The sequence below is a fragment of the Arachis hypogaea genome, chromosome 7 (assembly GCF_003086295.3).
Source record: "Arachis hypogaea cultivar Tifrunner chromosome 7, arahy.Tifrunner.gnm2.J5K5, whole genome shotgun sequence".
Lineage (NCBI taxonomy): Eukaryota > Viridiplantae > Streptophyta > Magnoliopsida > Fabales > Fabaceae > Arachis > Arachis hypogaea.
In genome coordinates this window covers 81,025,654-81,050,083 of record NC_092042.1, presented here as the reverse complement: position 1 = coordinate 81,050,083, position 24,430 = coordinate 81,025,654, and the positions used below count along the sequence as shown (strand labels likewise).

Below are 24,430 nucleotides of genomic sequence, written 5' to 3'. Positions count from 1 at the left end.
GTGTTTTTATTTTAACCTTTTTTTATTTTTTTTTAATAAAAGAAGAAAAAAAGAAAAAGCATATGATCCACGCTCACTACAGAAGAAATTTTCCACAGCTGCTGTGGGAAAACACATGTCAGTCAACTCTCCCCCAAAATTTCACATCCATAACGAGTTTCTCACCACAAGACTAACACACGATTCATCTGGTCTCTGTATTAATGACTTGTATCGTAATCGTAATCTTCCTATATATACTCATAGGTTAGCAAGAAAGCCTAAAAATCAGGTTTGGTTGCTTAAATTAACCAATGGATAGCAATAATATAGTTTGGAAGAGGAAGTATGTGTTTGCAATGATGTTGAGCACATTATGCGTGATGTGCAGTTGTTGCAACGAGAAAGATAAAGAAATCCTGTTGAAGTTCAAAGAAGGAGTCACTGACCCATCGGGAATCCTATCTTCATGGCAGCAGGAACAGGATTGCTGCCAGTGGAAGGGAGTCACCTGTCACAACATCACTGCCAGAGTCATACACCTCGCTCTCGAGTGTGATTATTATGATGCTGAAGAAGATGAAGAATATAACTCGCAGAAATGCCTTGCAGGTGACATCAATCTCTCTCTGTTAGACATGGAATACTTGCAACATTTGGATCTGAGTATGAATGACTTTAAAACTATCTCATCTGATTCCGCTGTCAACTCTTCAACTCTCAATTACATTGATCTATCTTACAACAAAAATCTTTTTATTAAGAGTCTTGAGTGGCTCTCTCGGATTTCCTCTTTGGAATACGTAGACCTCAGTACCATTAATCTTCACATGGAAACTAACTGGCTTCACTGGATGACGGTGCTCCCATCATTGGTAGAGCTGTACTTATACAGCTGTAAACTTGAAGACATAAATCCATCTCTTGAATATGCTAATTTTAGCACATCACTCCAGTATATTGATCTTCACAATAACTATTTTCACTCAGAGTTGCCAAGATGGATATTCAATCTTAGTTCTCATATCTTAGGGATTGAGCTTTCAAGTAATCATTTTATAGGCCAGCTACCAGATACGTTGCCAAAACTTCATTCTTTGACTAGCCTTCAATTGCATGATAATTACTTAAATGGCTCAATTCCACATTGGATAGGACAACTTCAGTATCTTACCACCCTTGACATTTCTGACAACTATTTTTCCGGATCACTTCCTACAAATTTGGGAAATTTGTCATCCCTAGACACCTTGTTGGCAGAGGGAAACCTCTTCACAGGGGTTGTGTCGGAAAGAAATTTTGCAAAACTGAAAAATTTGAAATACTTGTTCTTGGAATCACCATACATCAACTTTGATTTTGATCCCCTCTGGATACCACCTTTCCAACTTGACAAGCTGTACATTGGACGACTGCACCCTACACTCCCTCAATGGGTATATACACAGACATCTCTCTATTTTCTCATCATTGAAAACTCAGAGTTTTTGCTTGAAGCTGCTGACAATAACAACAAGTTTTGGAGATTTACATCCACAATTCAGCATCTCAGTTTGTACAACAACACAATAGAAGGGGACTTATCAGAAGTGTTGCTGAACTCCAGCATCATACACCTGTCATCAAATAATTTCAAAGGTGGTCTACCTCGACTTTCATCCAATGTTGTTTTCTTCCAACTATACAACAGTTCTCTATCAGGGTCCATCTCTAATCTCTTGTGCCACAGCAAGAAAAGCAACAATAAGTTGCAGTACTTGGACATCTCTGATAATAATTTATCTGGAGGGCTAACAGACTGCTGGATGAATTGGAAGTCGCTGCGTCATGTTAATCTGGGAGGCAACCATCTTAGTGGCAACATACCCCCATCAATGGCCTTTTTGTCGAATCTCACATCACTGCATCTGCATGAAAATAATTTGTCTGGGGACATATCTTCTTCATCACTTCAGTATTGCCGCTCCCTGTCCATTCTTAATGTCCGCGAGAATAGCTTCTCTGGATACATACCCAAGTGGATGCCGCAGAATATAAGGATTCTTCAATTAAGATCCAACAAATTCATTGGTAATATTCCCTCACAGATATGTCAAATGCCTTTCCTCATTATTTTGGATATTGCATATAACAGAATCTCAGGTCATATACCCAAATGCCTAAACAACATCACATCCTTTGTTGACATGCACTATTCAACCAGTTGGATTTTCTATAAATTCTTTGATGGAAGGGTTTTCTTTATATACATTGACGATCTTATATTGCTTGTAAAAGGCCAACAATCGGATTATTATTCAAACCTGAAGCTGATGCGCATGGTTGATCTTTCAAGTAATAATCTGACAGGAACAATGTCTCCACAACTGTTCAGCCTCTCTCAGTTGCATTTCTTGAACCTATCCCATAACAGGCTAACAGGAACCATACCAAAAGAGATTGGGAACATGACACAACTGGAGTCTCTTGATTTGTCCAAAAATGACCTCACAGGAGAGATTCCTGAGAGTATGTCCAGTTTGTCTTTCCTCAATAATTTGAACCTGTCATTCAATAACTTGAGAGGCCAAATCCCTTCAGGGACCCAACTTCAGAGCTTCAGTGAGCTTAGCTATATTGGGAATGCTGATCTTTGTGGACCTCCCCTTCCCAAAAACTGCTCAAATCATGGCGATGACACAAAGGCTTCGGGTGAGAATGATGATGATGATGGTGATGAATCAGATTTTCTGAGCTGCCTCTATATGGGCTTAGGAGTTGGCTTTGCTTCAGGCTTTTGCGGAGTTTGTGGTGCCATTTTCTTCGGTCGCAAGTGCAGACATGCTTACTTCAGATTTCTGTATGACTTGAGAGACCGATTTTATGTCCTGCTGCTCACAAATCTCAACTCCTTCCACTGATATCCAATTCTCTGCAGGTAACCTCTTAATTATGGCATAACTAAATATATACTCTGTATTTTATTATTTTTGTTACCATCTAACATACATATTTAAAAGGTAAAATGTTTTCAGTTTAATTTTCTGTTATATATGTACATGCACTCTTAGGAACCAATTATATTTATTTCTTGGATTAAGTTGCACAAATGACTTGAATGGGTAGAGATTAGAAACAAAGAAGTTTAATTTCTTATCTTTGCAGGTTCTTTTGAGAAAACATAATACATCAAGATCTCATTAGCTGCACTTACCAAAAAGATACAGCAGACTTGTGCTATTTTAGCATGTATCAAGTGTATTGTCATTACAGTATCACTAGTTTATTAATGTAGCCCAATTTCACTTTTATATCCTAAAGAGAAAGTAGCGTAGATATAGTTTCTTAGTTTGGATGTGATGCATTAATAACTAGGATTTATTTCTAGTGTGCTTGTTCTACATAGATATGCCAAGTGACGATGTTTTCTTACAAATAGTTTGTGCTTTGCCATAAACTACTACTATTATGTACTAGATAATAACTAAAAAGGAAATAAAGGGTTAATATTGTTTGAATGTATGTATAATAAATTATTAATTCAGTAAAAGTGCTGCAAACTACTCCTTAATAAATTTTCATGGTTCAATATTCATCTTTTCTTTTTTTTTTTTTGGTTTTACACAACACATACTCACTCACACAGCTTTTTTAGCCGCCAACAAATTCTCAACTATGCCATTACCTCAGCTTTTTTAACATCATCAACTGTCACAGCACCTTCTGGCGTTTTAAAATTATATGTAAATCTAAATCTAGAACATGTTTGATAAGCTATAAGTTATGATGCAATTAGTCATTGATAAGCTATAAGTTATGATGCAGAGAAGCTCTTTAACTTGCTAAATAAAACACCAGTAGCTTAATAGTATTTTTCAGACAGTTTTTTAATACTGAAAAATTTGAAATTCTTGTCTTTGGGATCACCAAACATCACCTTTGATTTTGATCTCCAATGGATACCACCTTTCCAACTTGAGAAGCTGTCCCTTGGACGACTGCACGCTACACTTATTCAATGGTTATATACACGGACATCTCTCTATTTTCTCATCATTGAAAACTCAGAGTTCTTGCTTGAAGCTGCTGACAATAACAACAACTTTTGAAGATTTACATCCACAATTCAGCATCTAGATTTGTACAACAACACAATAGAAGGGGACTTGTCAGAAGTGTTGCTGAACTCCAGCATCATAGAGCTGACATCAAATCAAATAAAATTTGATCATCTAATATTTAGTATTAGTTTAATTAAAATTTTATATTATTTTTAATTATTTCATCAACATAATTATATAACTAACAAAATTTTTGTTCCGGGGCTTACCTAGAACCGGACGGTGGTTGGGCTTGTCTGAGACCCAAGCGTTGGAGGAGTGTGGTCTCCGACTTGGTTTACGTCTGGGAGTCGCCTCCGAGTTGTGTGTTCCAAGAGATGGGGGGTGGTACCTGCAAAGACACTCCGATGCCTAAGTCAGCATGGGATTAAGCAGGTTTAGAATGTATTGGAACTTAGAGATACCTGAGGGGTGTCAGGGTATTTATAGTGGTGATCCAATAACCACCGTTGGAGTAGTGCCACCTTTTTAGGTGGATAACCGTCCCTTTTATATAGGGATTGTTGGGATATGACTTCTAGAAGTGGTTAGAGAGATTTTAGGGGCAGTTACTTATTTGAATAAGTGTTATCTGCCAGCTATCTCTTGAGCCCGACTTCTTTGGAAAGAAGTCTGTGTTGAGTCCGACCTCTTCTAAAGAGGTCGGTAAATAACGAAGGTCAATCTTTGGATTGGGCCTTTTGGTGTATTTGGACCTGAGCCTTAGTGTTGGGCCAGTGTATGAACAGTGCCCCTACTCGAGTTCAATCTCTTTTTCTTAAGAGTTGGATTCGAGTATTTAAACTCGGGCTTGTAGGCTCTGTATAATTGGTTTTAGCACATCTTACTTAACCAAAGAATATTTCTTGTCCTAGTTTCGTACAACTCGTTCAATTCGAGTTGTTTTGAGGATACATGACTTGTTTTAATACAAATCACCTTTCTGAAACTTATTCTGATTTCTTACGACTTGTTTTGATACAAATCGTTTATTTCAAAACTCGTATTTTTTAGTATAACCTTATCTTGCTCGTTCGATGCGAGTAGTTTTAAGGTCTTACGATTTGTTTCATTTCAAATCGTTTAATTAAAATGTGGCTATTTCTTGATCTAATTTCATACAACTCATTTAAAATCGAGCTGTTTTTTAGGACTTCACAACTTGTTTCAAGTACAAATTGTTTATTTTGAGTCCTTTTAAACTATCAGATCATCTTTATAACCATCGGACTCCGTTGCTTTATCCATTATGCCCCTGCTCGAGGTCGAGCTTTATGAAGTCGGACTCGAGCAATCAAGCAGAAAGGATTTTCGAATGAAGCCTTTTTTTGTTGAACTCATTCATTCTGAGTTTTCTAGATGACTTGTTTTTTATACAAGTCACTTTTTTGAAGCACAACTCGTTATATATCAAGTTGTTTTGCGCAATTTATTTTAATACAAATTACTTAGATCATATGGTTATTTTTTACTCGATTTTGTTCAACTCATGGGCTTGAGTTGTTTTAAATCATCAAGCCGTATAATAACCATTGGACACCAATTTATACCTCGTCGCTTTATCCGAGCGACCATTGAAAAGGCCAGCTTGTGATTTTTGCGCTTTGTCGAGCATAAATTGGCGCCTTAGGTAAAAGGATTATATGTTTATTCCCTCCCCTTTCTAGTTTTTACAAGGTTGTCGTCCTTGTGTATGATACAACTTGTTTTATCCAAGTTGTTTTGGAGGATAGTTTTTACGTTTCGATTTTGTTTAGAAACGTTTACAATCCTTCCTTTTTAACTCGTTTCTATACAAGTCGTTTGGTTGAAGTGATTCATTTTGATACAAATCACTTTTAAAGCTTTGCTTTTAGATAGACACGACTTGTGCTTAACACAATTTCGTTGAAAATATGGTTGACTGGCATAACTCGTTTAATCCAAGTTATCCTTATGTTGTTGTGAATGCTAGAACGAGTTTTCTTGGAACAACTTGTTTTTGTGAAAGTGTTCCATTTTATACGACTAGGTCGTTTATTTTTAGAACTTGTAGAGATGAGATTGTGGGCTTGAGATTTTGTACGATCCATTTGTTATCCGTGTGGATCGAGTTGTTAGATCGTATTTATGCCTCAAGGGGCATATTTAGTTAAGTTACTTTTGCGACTTGTTCTAAACACAACTTTTTCAACCCGTTTGGCCCAAGCTTTTTCGAGGTGTTTTCTTTCCAATTCGCATATGTAACTTCTTTCCACCAATTGGTTCCTCGTCGCTTCATCCAGGCGATTTCTATATGATCGGCCCGTGATTTTCGCGGTTTATCGAGCTTCAATTGGTGTGTGTTAATTGTAGAAAATCAATTTTCATAAGGAATTATTTTATCTCCTTATGTTGGAGGTGTGTTGCGACCTGGGTAGTTTTTCACCCTCGAAGTTAGACACTTTGTAGTAGCCCTTTTCTAAGATTTCAGTAATCTTAGAAAAAACATTTTTGATCTTTATTTTGAAAAACCTTTTTCTTGGCTGACTGTCCCTTTCTTTAAGTTAAGTTTTCCTTAACAACTCGGGACAACATTTTGCCTTAGTGCTTTCAATAGGTTTCCTGATCTCTTTTTGGTATTCCTTATACTCAATTTTTGATTTATTGAGCTCTTATGATTTAGGTTATTTTTGCGATGCGTTTCCCTTTTTCTCGGTTTTTCCGACTTGTGAGTCAGATAATTTCCGAGTTTATTACGATCGACTTTTATAACCTCTTTACACCGACTTGTACCTCGTCGTTTTATCCTGACGACCATCTAGGTCGGTTCATGGGATTTTCACGCTTTGTCGAGCTTAAGTCGGCGCGTTTCGTAGAAAGAAAGAAAAACGAGAAGAAATTTATAAGAGATAAAAGATCTTTATTTATTTGCGAAGGTTCATGGAGTAGAGTTCGCTTTTAGCTATAGTACCTTTTCATGTTACAAGCATGCCACGACCTTGGTAGCTCGGTGCTGTTTAAGTCGATCACCTTGTAATAACATTTTCCTAAGATCTCAGTAATCTTGTAGGGTCCTATCCTTTTTGTTGTCAGCTTTCATTCGCCCGAATTCAGTAGCCTGATATTTTTTCTTATCAAGATGAGGTCTTTTGCGGCGAATCTCGTAGCCATCCTTTGTCTCAAGAGCTCTTTCCTTATCTGAGTTTGCTCTCAGGTTTCTGGAAGGGGGTTACGTTCTTCTTTCGTGCTCTAGCATCATTGTAGAATATTGTCTTTAGTTTTTAATAATTTTGGACTTAGCTTTCATGATAAGCCAGTGCCCCTACTCGAGGTCGAGCTTCATAAAGTCGGACTCGAGTATTCAGTCATGCCATTCTTGAATCTTACTATTTGTTTCTATGTGACTTTTACAAGTTATTTTGGACTCTCTGTTTGGGAGGTCGGATAACTTGTTTTATACTTGTTGTGTCAACTTAGTAAGGTCGGATACTTATCTCTTGGCTTGAGGAGGCATTCTTATAAATCGCCATCCTTTCTCAATTTGTTTTAAACAAATTGTTGTGACGTCGGGTTTACATCCTCTTCGTGTTGATGTTTGATTATGATCACGTTGTCCTTAAGTTATTTGTGCAATTCGTTTTAGGCTTTGCCCCTTGCCAGTTTGATTTAGTACAAGTGGCTTAATGAGGTCGGACCACGATTTGCATTTATAACTTCTTACGCCACTTTGGATCTCATCACTTCAAGTCAGAAAAAGTGTGCATTAAGGAGTAAGGTGCACTTTCTAGCTGTAGTATCCCTTTTGTTGTAAACATGGCACAATCTAGGTAGATTGTTTTCGAGTAAGTTGAGTATGTTGTAGTAGTTTTTTTTCAAGTCTTAAGTGACTTTGTTGGATCTTTTCATTTTGGTGTTGGCTTTTCTTCGTCCGCTTTTGGTCCGATGTCATTTTGGATCAAGACGAGGTTGTCAGTTGAGAAATTTCTTCGTATGACCTTCTCATGGCCATTTAGGCTTGGGATCTGGTTCTCGAAGTTGTACCTCAAGAAAGAAGTCGGACTTTTCTTTGTAAGCTCTTAAAGGAAGTCGGATTTTTATTTGTAGACTTGAATCCTCAGAGGAGGTCAAATTATCTTCATAAGCTTGGATCTTTAGAAGAGGTCAGATTTTTCTTTCTAAGCTTGGAAAGAGGTTGGACTTTCTTTCTAAGCTTGGAGGTTTTCGACCTCATTGTAGACTCTGATCTTTTAAAAGAAGTCGGAATCTCTTTCTGATATTCTTCGAGGTTTTTGACCTCATTGTAGAGTTGATCGTGAAAGAGGTCGGATTTTTTACAGACTCCAAAACGAGGTCGGATTTTTTCTTTGTCGGATCTAAAGAGGTCGGATTCTTCTGAGCAATGAGGTTTTAGACCTCATTGTAGAGTCTAACCTTTAAAAAAGGTCGGACTTTCTTCATGGGATCTAAAAGAGGTCGGATTTTCTTTGTGAGCTCCCAACTCATCCGACCTTGTTGTAAAGTCTAACCTTTAAAAGAAGTCGGACTTTCTTCATGGGATCTAAAAGAGGTCGGATTTTCTTTGTGAGCTCCCAACTCATCCGACCTTGTTGTAAAGTCTAACCTTTAAAAGAGGTCGGACTTTTCTTCATGAGCTCTCTAAAAGATGTCGAATTTTCTTTGGTAAGCTCCCAACTCATCCGACCTTATTGTAAAGTCTGATCTTTAAAAAGAGGTCGGACTTTTATTCGTGAGCTCTCTAAAAGAGGTCGAATTTTCTTTGGTGAACTCCCTAAAAGAGGTCGGATTCTCTTTGGTGAACTCCCAACTCATCCGACCTTATTGTAAAGTCTGACCTTTAAAAGAGGTCGGACTTTTCTTCATGAGCTTTCTAAAAGAGGTCGAATTTTCTTTGTGAGCTCCCGGCTCATCCGACCTTTGAAGAAAAGTCTGACCATCATTCCCTCCAATGAAGACTGGGCCTTTGCCACCCCGACTTTCTTTTTCCTTTGGATCGGATTCCAGTTTTCTTCCTGGAAGACATCCATCTTTATTGGTGTGCAAACAACATCAAATTCTACCACAAGAATATTTCTTTCCATATTCATTGGCAGTGATGTAATTTGTGAGCAACCAACGAAAGATGTACCATGAGAATTCTTTGTGTTATTCACTGTTGTAATTGACAGGTGAATCCACTGAAGAAAAAACTGGATTCATCACTCCGTTGTCGGATTGGGTTGCGTTCAAATTGGCTGATGCTGTGTATTTGGAACATGCAACTGTTCCATTTCATGAGTGGGTATCATGGATTTTTCTGAGATTGTAAGTTGGCACAGATGTCATTATCCATCCTATTTCACGAAGAGGTTGGGATTAGTCACGTTCCCTTTTCCTCTTTTTTTTTTCACGTAACTTCTTTTGCCAATTGAATTTTCTGAATTGAAAATTCTTTTATTCAATTGGCTTTCGAGTAACTTCTTTTGCCAATTGAATTTTCTGAATTGAAAATTCTTTTATTCAATTGGCTTTCGAGTTCGTCTTTTTTTTTTACGTTCAATTGGCTTTCGAGTTCGTCTTTTTTTTTCACGTAACTTCTTTTGCCAATTGAATTTTCTGAATTGAAAATTCTTTTATTCAATTGGCTTTCGAGTTCGTCTTTTTTTTTCTCACGTAACTTCTTTTGCCAGTTGAATTTTCTGAATTGAAAATTCTTTTATTCAATTGGCTTTCGAGTTCGTCTTTTTTTTTTCACGTAACTTCTTTTGCCAGTTGAATTTTCTGAATTGAAAATTCTTTTATTCAATTGGCTTTCGAGTTCGTCTTTTTTTTTCACGTAACTTCTTTTGCCAATTGAATTTTCTGAATTGAAAATTCTTTTATTCAATTGGCTTTCGAGTTCGTCTTTTTTTTTTTCACGTAACTTCTTTTGCCAATTGAATTTTCTGAATTGAAAATTCTTTTATTCAATTGGCTTTCGAGTTCGTCTTTTTTTTTTCCACGTAACTTCTTTTGCCAATTGAATTTTCTGAATTGAAAATTCTTTTATTCAATTGGCTTTCGAGTTCGTCTTGGTTTGCTTTCTACAATGGCCTTGGGACGGTGCTTTCTTCTCTTTTAATCCAATTTAACTGTAGAAGTAGAATCATCATCCCTATTTGATATCTCTGCCCACTGGGAGAAGTTTTTACGGGATTTCTGGTATCCATAGAAACTGTATTCCAGCTTCTTTTTAACATGCTTGCATCTTATTCATGTCGAGTGGTTGTCTGACTATGTTATTGATCATCCGCCATTATCAAGAGTTGAGCTCCAGGTCCCCGGCAACGGCGCCAATGTTCCGGGGCTTACCTAGAACCGGACGGTGGTTGGGCTTGTCTGAGACCCAAGCGTTGGAGGAGTGTGGTCTCCGACTTGGTTTACGTCTGGGAGCCGCCTCCGAGTTGTGTGTTCCAAGAGATGGGGGGTGGTACCTGCAAAGACACTCCGATGCCGCATGGGATTAAGCAGGTTTAGAATGTATTGGAACTTAGAGATACCTGATGGGTGTCAGGGTATTTATAGTGGTGATCCAATAACCACCGTTGGAGTAGTGCCACCTTTTTAAGTGGATAACCGTCCCTTTTATATAGGGATTGTTGGGATATGACTTCTAGAAGTGGTTAGAGAGATTTTAGGGGCAGTTACTTATTTGAATAAGTGTTATCTGCCAGCTATCTCTTGAGCCCGACTTCTTTAGAAAGAAGTCTGTGTTGAGTCCGACCTCTTCTAAAGAGGTCGGTGAATAACGAAGGCCAATCTTTGGATTGGACCTTTTGGTGTATTTGGACCTGAGTCTTAGTGTTGGGCCAGTGTATGAACAATTTTATTAATTTTTTATTAAAATAATATAATATCTCTAAAATAATATCGATTTTATTTTATAAACTAATTTTAATTTTATATAAAACATTAGGGATAAAATTAAATACATTAAAAACGTTAAAGAATAAAATTGAATGAAATTAACCATTAAAAATATTTAAAAAAACGTTAAAGGATAAAAACTATATTTTTATCCCTTTTTTAGTTTTTTGTGAAATGCATTTTGGTTGAGGGAGATAATGGGCTTATACAGTATAGTATTGTATTGCATTTTGGCAGGTATGCATATATTACTGGATGAACCGCATGGTTTAACTGTCTCTAACGTGCTTAAATGCAGGATTTTGTTAGCTAGCATTTTTAGTTTATAATGTGTCGCACATTGGAAGGAGTTGCTAACTTAGAAATTTGATGACGGCTCCACTGGTGAGTCAACTAGAAATTTTGATTGTATACGTTTGAACAAGGGAATTAAAAATGGAAGAATTGAAGCAACAAAGTTTGAAGCAATCACGGCTTTGTAGTCATTTTCCTCATGTTCCGTGAAAGGCATGCATGAGACACAAAATCACAAGACAAAATCTCACTTCATTACTAATGCCCAAAAATATTTCACCATAAAATGTTCAGGCCCTGTTATACTTGCCTTGATGAAATTATTAAGTTGAATGAGCAATGTTAGGAGGCCAGCAACTTTTGTGATTGGTAGTCATCAAATAGCCATCAATGATAATTTAATGGTGTGAGATTGATGTGAGATTTCATCCAATGACTCACCATTCTCTGCTGGTTATATGCTGGCCAAAATTCAATAAAATTGCTGGCCTTTTAGACTTTTCCAAGTTGAATTACTATACGATGATGTAATTAATTTTATCATACTTGATTACTATAAGGATTCCCTGCATTGTCTTGATAAGCTATAAGTTATAATGCAATTAGTCATTGATTACTCCTGCAGAGATGCTGACTTGCTCACGGCGATGCTCATGGTCCAGGCAAGGAGACTAAATGGAGGTGGATGCTGCACCATATTTGAGTGCGGGTTCGGGTTCGGGTTCTTCTCGTCTGTGTTTTTATTTTAACCTTTTTTTATTTTTTTTTAATAAAAGAAGAAAAAAAGAAAAAGCATATGATCCACGCTCACTACAGAAGAAATTTTCCACAGCTGCTGTGGGAAAACACATGTCAGTCAACTCTCCCCCAAAATTTCACATCCATAACGAGTTTCTCACCACAAGACTAACACACGATTCATCTGGTCTCTGTATTAATGACTTGTATCGTAATCGTAATCTTCCTATATATACTCATAGGTTAGCAAGAAAGCCTAAAAATCAGGTTTGGTTGCTTAAATTAACCAATGGATAGCAATAATATAGTTTGGAAGAGGAAGTATGTGTTTGCAATGATGTTGAGCACATTATGCGTGATGTGCAGTTGTTGCAACGAGAAAGATAAAGAAATCCTGTTGAAGTTCAAAGAAGGAGTCACTGACCCATCGGGAATCCTATCTTCATGGCAGCAGGAACAGGATTGCTGCCAGTGGAAGGGAGTCACCTGTCACAACATCACTGCCAGAGTCATACACCTCGCTCTCGAGTGTGATTATTATGATGCTGAAGAAGATGAAGAATATAACTCGCAGAAATGCCTTGCAGGTGACATCAATCTCTCTCTGTTAGACATGGAATACTTGCAACATTTGGATCTGAGTATGAATGACTTTAAAACTATCTCATCTGATTCCGCTGTCAACTCTTCAACTCTCAATTACATTGATCTATCTTACAACAAAAATCTTTTTATTAAGAGTCTTGAGTGGCTCTCTCGGATTTCCTCTTTGGAATACGTAGACCTCAGTACCATTAATCTTCACATGGAAACTAACTGGCTTCACTGGATGACGGTGCTCCCATCATTGGTAGAGCTGTACTTATACAGCTGTAAACTTGAAGACATAAATCCATCTCTTGAATATGCTAATTTTAGCACATCACTCCAGTATATTGATCTTCACAATAACTATTTTCACTCAGAGTTGCCAAGATGGATATTCAATCTTAGTTCTCATATCTTAGGGATTGAGCTTTCAAGTAATCATTTTATAGGCCAGCTACCAGATACGTTGCCAAAACTTCATTCTTTGACTAGCCTTCAATTGCATGATAATTACTTAAATGGCTCAATTCCACATTGGATAGGACAACTTCAGTATCTTACCACCCTTGACATTTCTGACAACTATTTTTCCGGATCACTTCCTACAAATTTGGGAAATTTGTCATCCCTAGACACCTTGTTGGCAGAGGGAAACCTCTTCACAGGGGTTGTGTCGGAAAGAAATTTTGCAAAACTGAAAAATTTGAAATACTTGTTCTTGGAATCACCATACATCAACTTTGATTTTGATCCCCTCTGGATACCACCTTTCCAACTTGACAAGCTGTACATTGGACGACTGCACCCTACACTCCCTCAATGGGTATATACACAGACATCTCTCTATTTTCTCATCATTGAAAACTCAGAGTTTTTGCTTGAAGCTGCTGACAATAACAACAAGTTTTGGAGATTTACATCCACAATTCAGCATCTCAGTTTGTACAACAACACAATAGAAGGGGACTTATCAGAAGTGTTGCTGAACTCCAGCATCATACACCTGTCATCAAATAATTTCAAAGGTGGTCTACCTCGACTTTCATCCAATGTTGTTTTCTTCCAACTATACAACAGTTCTCTATCAGGGTCCATCTCTAATCTCTTGTGCCACAGCAAGAAAAGCAACAATAAGTTGCAGTACTTGGACATCTCTGATAATAATTTATCTGGAGGGCTAACAGACTGCTGGATGAATTGGAAGTCGCTGCGTCATGTTAATCTGGGAGGCAACCATCTTAGTGGCAACATACCCCCATCAATGGCCTTTTTGTCGAATCTCACATCACTGCATCTGCATGAAAATAATTTGTCTGGGGACATATCTTCTTCATCACTTCAGTATTGCCGCTCCCTGTCCATTCTTAATGTCCGCGAGAATAGCTTCTCTGGATACATACCCAAGTGGATGCCGCAGAATATAAGGATTCTTCAATTAAGATCCAACAAATTCATTGGTAATATTCCCTCACAGATATGTCAAATGCCTTTCCTCATTATTTTGGATATTGCATATAACAGAATCTCAGGTCATATACCCAAATGCCTAAACAACATCACATCCTTTGTTGACATGCACTATTCAACCAGTTGGATTTTCTATAAATTCTTTGATGGAAGGGTTTTCTTTATATACATTGACGATCTTATATTGCTTGTAAAAGGCCAACAATCGGATTATTATTCAAACCTGAAGCTGATGCGCATGGTTGATCTTTCAAGTAATAATCTGACAGGAACAATGTCTCCACAACTGTTCAGCCTCTCTCAGTTGCATTTCTTGAACCTATCCCATAACAGGCTAACAGGAACCATACCAAAAGAGATTGGGAACATGACACAACTGGAGTCTCTTGATTTGTCCAAAAATGACCTCACAGGAGAGATTCCTGAGAGTATGTCCAGTTTGTCTTTCCTCAATAATTTGAACCTGTCATTCAATAACTTGAGAGGCCAAATCCCTTCAGGGACCCAACTTCAGAGCTTCAGTGAGCTTAGCTATATTGGGAATGCTGATCTTTGTGGACCTCCCCTTCCCAAAAACTGCTCAAATCATGGCGATGACACAAAGGCTTCGGGTGAGAATGATGATGATGATGGTGATGAATCAGATTTTCTGAGCTGCCTCTATATGGGCTTAGGAGTTGGCTTTGCTTCAGGCTTTTGCGGAGTTTGTGGTGCCATTTTCTTCGGTCGCAAGTGCAGACATGCTTACTTCAGATTTCTGTATGACTTGAGAGACCGATTTTATGTCCTGCTGCTCACAAATCTCAACTCCTTCCACTGATATCCAATTCTCTGCAGGTAACCTCTTAATTATGGCATAACTAAATATATACTCTGTATTTTATTATTTTTGTTACCATCTAACATACATATTTAAAAGGTAAAATGTTTTCAGTTTAATTTTCTGTTATATATGTACATGCACTCTTAGGAACCAATTATATTTATTTCTTGGATTAAGTTGCACAAATGACTTGAATGGGTAGAGATTAGAAACAAAGAAGTTTAATTTCTTATCTTTGCAGGTTCTTTTGAGAAAACATAATACATCAAGATCTCATTAGCTGCACTTACCAAAAAGATACAGCAGACTTGTGCTATTTTAGCATGTATCAAGTGTATTGTCATTACAGTATCACTAGTTTATTAATGTAGCCCAATTTCACTTTTATATCCTAAAGAGAAAGTAGCGTAGATATAGTTTCTTAGTTTGGATGTGATGCATTAATAACTAGGATTTATTTCCAGTGTGTTTGTTCTACATAGATATGCCAAGTGACGATGTTTTCTAACAAATAGTTTGTGCTTTGCCATAAGCTACTACTATGTGTACTAGATAATAACTAATAAGGAAATAAAGGGTTAATATTATTTGAATGTATGAATAATAAATTATTAATTCAGTAAAAGTGCTGCAAACTACTCCTTAATAAATTTTCATGGTTCAATATTCATCTTTTCTCTTTTTCTTTTGGTTTTACACAACACAGAACTCACTCACACACATTACTATAAGTTTTATATTCCACTTCTTGAGGTTAAGTGTTTAACCTAGGATTGGAACTCTGCAGCTTTTTTAGCCGCCAACAAATTCTCAACTATGCCGTTAACTCAGGTTTTTTAACCTCATCAACTGTCACAACACGTTCTGGCGTTTTAAAATTATATGTAAATCTAGATCTAGAACATGTTTGATAAGCTATATAAGTTACGATGCAATTAGGCTGGGTTTAGTAAAGGCTTTTTCAAGAGGTAGTACAAACACTTCATTTTGTGTTTAGTAAATTAAAATGTTAAGTGTTTGTACTTGCAGCTTTTAAAAGTTAAGGTGCTTTTAAAAGTATCTAAGCAGGAACTTTTTTAAAATTGGCTTGTGCTTGTCAAATTTTATTTATTTTTCCGCACATATTTCCCGCTATTATATTGCCGTTGAAATCTCTCGTATATTTCTAACTTCTCATCTTAATCTTCACACATTCTAACACACAGGCTTCATATATTTTTTATTTTTTAACTTAATCTTCACAAATTTCAACACAAATACATCTCTATCACATATTAGGTATGAACTTCTATCTATTTATATTATTTTTTTATTTTTTCAGTAGATCTATTATGTTTATTTGTTTTTTATCTGTTCTTTGAGATGTGAAGAAGTTGACTTGGTTTATAAAAATAAATCATAAAATTTTTCTTGTATGAACAAAATTATAATAACATGTATATACATATGTAAATATAGATATAATCATAAAAGTAGTTTATTTGAGATATGTATCCCATTTTTTGTGATAAATAAAAGTTAGCCAATATATATAGGTGGGTAATGAAAATACCGAATACTAACATCGAATTACATACAAATTTCATTATTGACTAATGATAACTCTATATATATTAGTACAATTAAGCTACTGGTGGCTCTCTCGCATTTCCTCCTTGGAACACATAAACCTTGGTTACACTAATCTTTACATGGAAACTAACTGGCTTCATTGGATGACGGCGCTCCCATCATTGGTGGAGCTGTACTTATACAGCTGTAAACTTGAAGACTCTTGAATATGCTAATTCTAGCACATCACTCCAGGTAATTCTTTTCACTCAGAGTTGCCACAATGGATATTCAATCTCAGTTCTCATGTCCTTGAGATCGACCTTTCACAAAATTATTTTATAGGCCAGCTACTAAATACGTTGTCAAATCCTCAATTCTTGGAAACTCTCATTGAATGATAACTACTTAAGTGGCTCAATTCCAGATTGGATAGGCCAACTTCAGTATCTTACCATCCTGTACATTTTTTAAAACTATTTTTCTGGATCTCTTCCTACAAATTTGGGAAATTTGTCATCCCTATACAGCTTCATGGCCACGGGAAACCTCTTCACAGGGGTTGTGTCTGAAAGAAATTTTGCAATACTGAAAAATTTGAAATTCTTGTCTTTGGGATCACCAAACATCACCTTTGATTTTGATCCCAATGGATACCACATTTCCAACTTGAGAAGCTGTCCCTTGGACGACTGCACGCTACACTTCCTCAATGGATATATACACAGACATCTTTCTATTTTCTCATCATTGAAAACTCAGAGTTCTGGCTTGAAGCTGCTGATAATAACAACAACTTTTAGAGATTTACATTCACAATTCAGCATCTAGATTTGTACAACAACACAGTAGAAGGAGACTTGTCAGAAGTGTTGCTGAACTACAGCATCATAGAGCTGACATCAAATAAAATAAAATTTGATCATCTAATATTTAGTATTAGTTTAATTAAAATTTTGTATTATTTTTAATTATTTTATCAACATAATTATATACATAACAAAATTTTATTAAAATAATTAATATCTCTAAAATAATATCGATTTAATTTTATAAACTAATTTTAATTTTAAATTAATTCATTTTTTGAAAATATTAAATGATATTCTATAAACATCGAATTGGAGATGCTCTTACTGGTATGTGATCTGTGATGCATTAGTTATATATATAGGGCACAAGGATATAATTCTAGTGTGATGGTTCTTCTACGTAGATATTCCAAGTGATGATGTTTTTTACTAATAGTCTGTGCTTTTCCATAGGGCATAGGCTACTGCTTTGTGTCTTTGTGTGCGTACAAGATAATAAGAAAATAAATAGTTAACAATGTTTGAATATGTATAGTAATTTATCAACTCGGTAAAAGTGTTGCAATTTGCAAAACACTCCTTAAAAAATTTTCATGGTTCAATATTCATCTTACATCTATCTTTAGTTATCTCAATAAATTTCTGTGCTATTTTTTTCTTTTATTTTGTGTGTGGATAAAGTATGTTTTTTATTGTTAAGTTTGTAATTTTTAAAAAAAATATTTTTAACATTTAGTTTCATTTAATTTTGTCTCTAATATTTTTTATTAGTATCAAAATTATCCTTAAACACTAATTTTATATAAAACGTTAGAGACAAAATTAAATAAATTAAAAATGTTAAAAAACAAAATTGAATAAAATTAACCATTAAAAATATTTAAAAAAAAATGTTAAAGGACAAAAACTATAGTTTTTAAGGCAAATCACAATATTAAACCAAATGGTAGGAGAAATTATAGGATTTTACCAAAGAGAAAAAACGTGACAAGGATCACCCAAAAACATGTTTCTATGTAATTTGAATCAAGCTAATTCGAATTAGGAAACCAAGAATAATTTGAATCACATCAATTCGAATTAATAGAGAATTAATAGGGAAGTGTAATTCGAATTTGATCTCCACACTTACAACATTAACATAAATTAATTGTAATATTGTTATCATAATCTGAGGAAATCTTTTGGGTTTAGGATGCATGGTTCCTTGCTTTCTTTCAATTCCAAATAATTAGTATAGTATTGTATTGCATTTTGGCAGGTATGCATATATTACTGGAAGAACCGCATGGTTTAACTGTCTCTAACGTGCTTAAATGCAGGATTTTGTTAGCCAGCGTTTTTAGGCACAGTTTGGGTAAATAACTTTTTTTTTTTTGAAACATAGAAAGCTCAACACATTAAAGTGGAGCATAAAGTAAAGAAGAAGACACACAACGAGCTACCAACCAAACCAACACCTAACATCCCAGACCTATCAACAGCCTCCCCCAGAATCACCACCACGCCATTCTGTATAGCTCATCACCGTCTTTGTGTGGATTACCTCCAGGCTTGCTCTTGTATTCTTAAAGATTCGGGCATTCCGTTTCAACCAGATGTTCCAAATAACTGCAAAGAACACTGTCATCCACATCTGCTGCCCTTGTTGTCTATTATGCAAGCCATGCCAGCTTTCAAACATTTCCCTAATGGTTCCAGGGATCACCCACTCTCTACCTAGTGACCTCAACCACTTACACCACACCTGCCAAGCTACCTCACACCTAAGGAATAAATGCTCAGCAGATTCTAATTCCTTAGTACACATTACACACAAACTATCCCCCAGAATGTTGACTCCTATTTTACCCAGCCGCTCCTTGGTGTTAACTCGATCAACTAGCACAAACCACCCAAATAGCTCAATCCTCGGAGGAACAAAACCTTTCCAAACGGAGCTCGTGAAACTATAACTCGTTATTTCAGCCGAAAGAGTCTCCGCTTGTATAGCCTGTATCACAGAAATCCTGTTATTCCGTCTTCTGGCTGAGGCAATGTTATGAAAGTATCTGGTATTCTTATCCATGTTTGCAGCATGCTTAGATCGAGACATCTGTTTCCAGTGCAATTCCTTTCTAATAGTCACCATCACTCTATCAATCCGACTACAGGACCGCCCCCTAAACCATGTAAACTTCCTATCCGTAAGAGGCAAATCAATCAACTGCATGTCATGCACCCATCCCTTAAACTCTTCCGATGATGCCGGCAAGCTAGTAACTCCTTTACGCTCCCCAACTTGTAAAATTTCATTAAAGTCTCCCATAAAACAGAACGGAACCTGACACAGCCCTGCCACATAACTCAGTTCCTCCCACACCCCCCTCTTTGCCTCCCTCCCATGCGCCCCGTACACCAAACAAAAAGCACAGTAAAAGTTGGTCCTTGTTAAGATGCCTTCAACACACAGCCACCTCTCACCTTTATATCTGTGACGGACTTGAAACACTCCATCATCCCAAATTAATAGCAGACCCCCCGGCTGTTCCTACAGCTTCCACAAAATCCCAACCAGCATTACTAGATCCCCAAAGCCTTGCAACCTCATATTTAGTAATCACTTCTTTTTTTGTTTCAACCAACCCCAACATGTTCAATTTATATTTACTTTTCAAAGACTTCAGCATGCTCATTTTACCGTCCCCCCTCCACCCCCTAATATTCCAACTGCCCACAATCATTTAAATAAAGTTTTGCTCACCTTTTGTTTATTTTTTGGCCGACTCCTTCTCGCCTTTTCCTTCTGCTTCGCTAGCCTTCTCTTTGCCGCTATTTCCTCATTTTGTGCTTGTAGAATCGCCATAATGTCTTCTTCCTCATCGTATAAAACCGCTCCCGATTCCACAGCCAGTGCCCAGGTTGCTTGGTTTTCCTGGCTCTGTACTCCCTGCGTACCCATGTACTCCTCCCCTTCTACATGACCACCTGGGCCCAGCTCATTCCCTGCCCCACCCCCCCGGGCGTCGCTTTTAGCAGCCACCCCCAGTATGTCTCCCTCTGTGTTGCCTTTAGCTTCTGAGGTTTCACCCTTCCTCGTTTTTCGGCTTAGACTCGTTTGGGAACCATCATCGTGGAGACCGGTCTCACCACCACCGTGCTGCGCCCCTTGTATCTGCCGGCGATTTGCTTCCCCCACCCTCGTCCCCTCATGCGCTACACCGCCACAATCCAACTCAACACCAGCCTCCTCAGTCGGCCCTACTCCCTCCACCTTCTCTTCCAAAACCTGGATCCTATCCTCCAACGAGCCCCTAGCTGTGTGCCTCACCTCTCCCTCCTCAAGTTCCTCCTCGTCTTGGCACCCCAGCCTCTCTCGCAAACCTACCATTTGCGCCGCATCACCCAGATCTCGTGGGACCTGCCGGATCATAAGAGTACCCGACCCGGCCTTGCCCCCAATGGAGAGAGGTCCATGGACCGTTGCATGCAGTAGACTAGCCTGGCCCAGCCCAACAGCTGGCTCCCTTCGCAGGCGTGTTTCGTACACAGTCAACCTCCCATCTACCCTCTGATTTGCTATTGGGCCAACTGAAGACCAGCCCACCCCTCTACAATAACCCACACACGCCCCAGCCTTGTAACACACCTGATGGGCCTCGTCATACATACCATAAGTACCAGCCCATTCCACATGATCTCCTCTCACACCTCCACAAACCTGCGTAACCGTATTCTCCGACTCCCCCTCATGAACCACCTCACACCCCTTAGAATCTGCTACTCCACCTTCCTTGGTACTATCTGAATCTGGTACAACCGTATCCTTTTTGAAATTCAAATACTCAACGTTCACATCATTCAAAAAGACATCAGAAGTTACTATTCTGCCCTCTCCGTGCGCAGCCTCTGTAAGCTTGTCGGAAACCAATTCTGCCGCCGGATCCCAGTTACCCACCCCCTTTTCCAGGGCCGTGCCAGCGGCGCCAGAAGCTGCATTCTCATCATAGCCACTTCTGCTTCTCTCCATACTGACCGCAGCATCCTCCTGGCAGCCTACCTCCTTCACAAAAATCCCAAATGCTGTTTTTCCAACAACAATTTGCATCCATTCTCTGATTGCATCGAACACCCCCGTCTCAACTTGAATCCTTCCCACTGTGAAGGAGGCTTTTTCCCCAGTAATTACATCACACTGAAGCACATTGCCCCACTGCTCTCCTATTTTCTTGAACGTTTCTGGCGACCATGCATGCAAAGGAATTCCGTAACTTAAATAAGTTTTTTTGAAAAAAGAAGCTTAAAACATAAGGACAATTATTTTGTATTTGGATTTTTAGTTATAAAAATACTTATTTTAAAGTTGTAGCGTTTGCATAAATAACTCAAAAGATAAATTTTTTTTACAAAAGAGAATGAATATTAAAATAACGATGATAACAAATACTTTCCAATATTGAATGTTGATTTTACATAACCTAATCACTAATATTGTGTATGATATGGTAGGTAAAAATAAAAAATAAATATAAAATGTGTGTCAATGTATATTTTATTGCTGTTTTTTATTTTTTATTTTTACTCATATTAGAACTCTCTTCTCCTTTATTGAGGTCAAGAACTTGTTATAATTAACTATGAAAATAATAATAAGCTATAAAATTACATATGAAAAAATAAAATTAAAACTGAAATTTCATACCACACTTGAATACAAATTAATAATAAAAAATAGTGATAAAATAATAAAAAAAAAATATGTAGAAGGAATATATGCAGTAAGTTGTTTAGATGTAATATTGTCTGAAAATGTGGTGGAAGATCAGTACTTCCATCACATGTTTCATTATGTAAAAATGGTGAGACTTGGAACATTGCGTGAGAATGATGGTGGAAGCTTGGAAGGACAGTGTTTCTAACAGACCTTGTGTGAAAATGATGATGAAAGGTCAGTATTTTTCATAGAATCAAGAAGAAAAGTAGATTTTTTTTGTTTTAAAATTAATTTTTGTTAAGTAAGTGATAGAATGACTCCTCCAGAAGTAAGAAGTCATATATTTCTACTTTTTCAAAAAACTGCAAATTAACTTTTTGAGAAGTTAAAATTGTTTTTAATATAATACCAAACAAATAGATTATAATGTGTCGCACATTGGACGGAGTTGCTAGCTTAGAAATTTGATAACGGCTCTACCGGTGAGTCAACTAAAAACGTTGACTGGACACGTTTGAAGAAGGGAAGTAATAATGGAAGAATTGAAGCAATTACGGCTTTGTAGTCATTTCCCTCTTGTTCCGTGAAAGGCATGCATGAGACACAAAATTATAAGACTAAATCTCACTTCATTACTAATGCCCAAAAATATTTCACCATAAAATGTTCAGGGGCCCTGTTATACTTGCCTTGATGAAATATTAATTCTCCTAAAAAATGACAATAACTGTTTTTTCCCTAGTTGAGTATACTCAATTAACACAAATGCACATTGGAGTTACTTATTGACTTTAAAGTTTAAACACCACAAATACACATTTGACTTTTCGGAGTTTCAAAAAAAAAAAAGCATTTAATATATACTTCTGAGAATTATTTAGTTGAATTACTATATGATGATTTAATTAATTTTATCATACTTGATTACTATAAGGATTCCCTGCATTGCTTGATAAGCTATAAGTTATAATGCAATTAGTCATTGATTACTCATGCAGAGATGCTGACTTGCTCACGGCGATGCTCATGGTCCATGCAAGGAGACTAAATGGAGGTGGATGCTGCACCATATTTCGGTGCGGGTTCGGGTTCGGGTTCTTCTCGTCTGTGTTTTTAACCTTTTTTATTTTTTTTATAATAAAAGATGAAAAAAAGAAAAACCATATGATCCGTGCTCACTACAGAAGAAAATTTCCACAGCTGCTGTGGGAAAACACATGTCAGTCAACTCTCCCCCAAAATTTCACATCCATAACGAGTTTCTCACCACAAGACTAACACACGATTCGTCTGGTCTCTGTATGAATGACTTGTATCGTAATCGTAATCTTCCTATATATATTCATAGGTTAGCAAGAAAGCCTAAAAATCAGGTTTGGTTGCTTAAATTAACCAATGGATAGCAATAATATACTTTGGAAGAGGAAGTATGTGTTTGCAATGATGTTGAGCACATTATGCATAATATGCAGTTGTTGCAACGAGAGAGATAAAGAAATCCTGTTGAAGTTCAAAGAAGGAGTCACTGACTCATGGGGCCTCCTATCTTCATGGCAGCTTTTTTAGCCGCCAACAAATTCTCAACTATGCCATTGGCTCAGCTTTTTTAACCTCATCACTGTCACAGCACGTTCTGGCCTTTTAAAATTATATATAAATCTGGAACATGTTTGATAAGCTATAAATTACAATGCAATTAGTCATTGACTACTCATGCAGAGATGCTCTTAATAGTATTTTTCAGACAGTTTTTTAAACGTTCAATAACGAGTCATAATCAGTCATTCATGCAAAGTGAAGACCCATTTTAATACATCTCAGAATTTTCTTATCACAAAATGTGTTATATATATAATTGTATTCGTTCAAATCTAAGATAAAAGCAAAAAACAGTGTTGGTCTCCTAGAATTAAAGAGTGCTTTGCTTCTTATTTTTTTGGGAATGCATCTCATTTAATTACTTGCAATTTACAAAATAAAGTGCGATTTACTCTCTTTTGTTTTAAAATAGTTTTGGACGGGCCTTACTATTTTAGTTGGTCAGAAAGGAGAATGCAATTTAATGAAAAAGGTTCCTATAAAAGCCCAATACAGTAAGAGCCCAACATGATAATACTATCTCTTTTACTTTACAGTTTCCACCTATCATCCTGTGCTGTGAGTAACAAAGAAGTTATCATCGATAATAAATGGCGCTAACTACTAGAGGAAGAAACTTTCCACAGATGCTGGAGGAATACACAAGTCAGTCAAGTGTCCCTAAATTTCCACATCCAGAAACACACGTCAGTCAAGTCTCCCTAAAACTCCACATCCATAATGGCTTTCCGACCACAAGAGTAAGAGATATGATTCATTCGGTCTTGCATGAATGACTTGTATGGTAATCGTAATCTTGCTATATATACACAGCTTAACAAAGAAGCGAGATATGAACCCTAATTACAATTCAGGTTCGCTTTCTTTAATTAATCAATGGAAAGCAATAATACACTTTGGAAGAGGAAATATGTTTTTGCAATGATGCTGAGCACATTGTGCA

General features: G+C 36.9%; 2 protein-coding genes across 2 annotated transcripts; both read left to right on the top strand.

The window, feature by feature from the left end:
* The first annotated feature begins 278 nt into the window (after positions 1-278).
* LOC112703721 (receptor-like protein EIX1) lies at positions 279-3,476 on the top strand. Its single transcript, XM_025755295.3, has 2 exons — positions 279-2,896; positions 3,124-3,476. Exon 1 carries the CDS (start codon positions 294-296, stop codon positions 2,877-2,879), a length of 2,586 nt encoding a protein of 861 aa, XP_025611080.3. The 5' UTR covers positions 279-293; the 3' UTR covers positions 2,880-2,896; positions 3,124-3,476.
* An 8,752-nt stretch (positions 3,477-12,228) lies between these two features.
* LOC112703720 (receptor-like protein EIX1) lies at positions 12,229-15,244 on the top strand. Its single transcript, XM_025755294.3, has 2 exons — positions 12,229-14,846; positions 15,074-15,244. Exon 1 carries the CDS (start codon positions 12,244-12,246, stop codon positions 14,827-14,829), a length of 2,586 nt encoding a protein of 861 aa, XP_025611079.3. The 5' UTR covers positions 12,229-12,243; the 3' UTR covers positions 14,830-14,846; positions 15,074-15,244.
* The last annotated feature ends 9,186 nt before the right edge of the window (positions 15,245-24,430 follow it).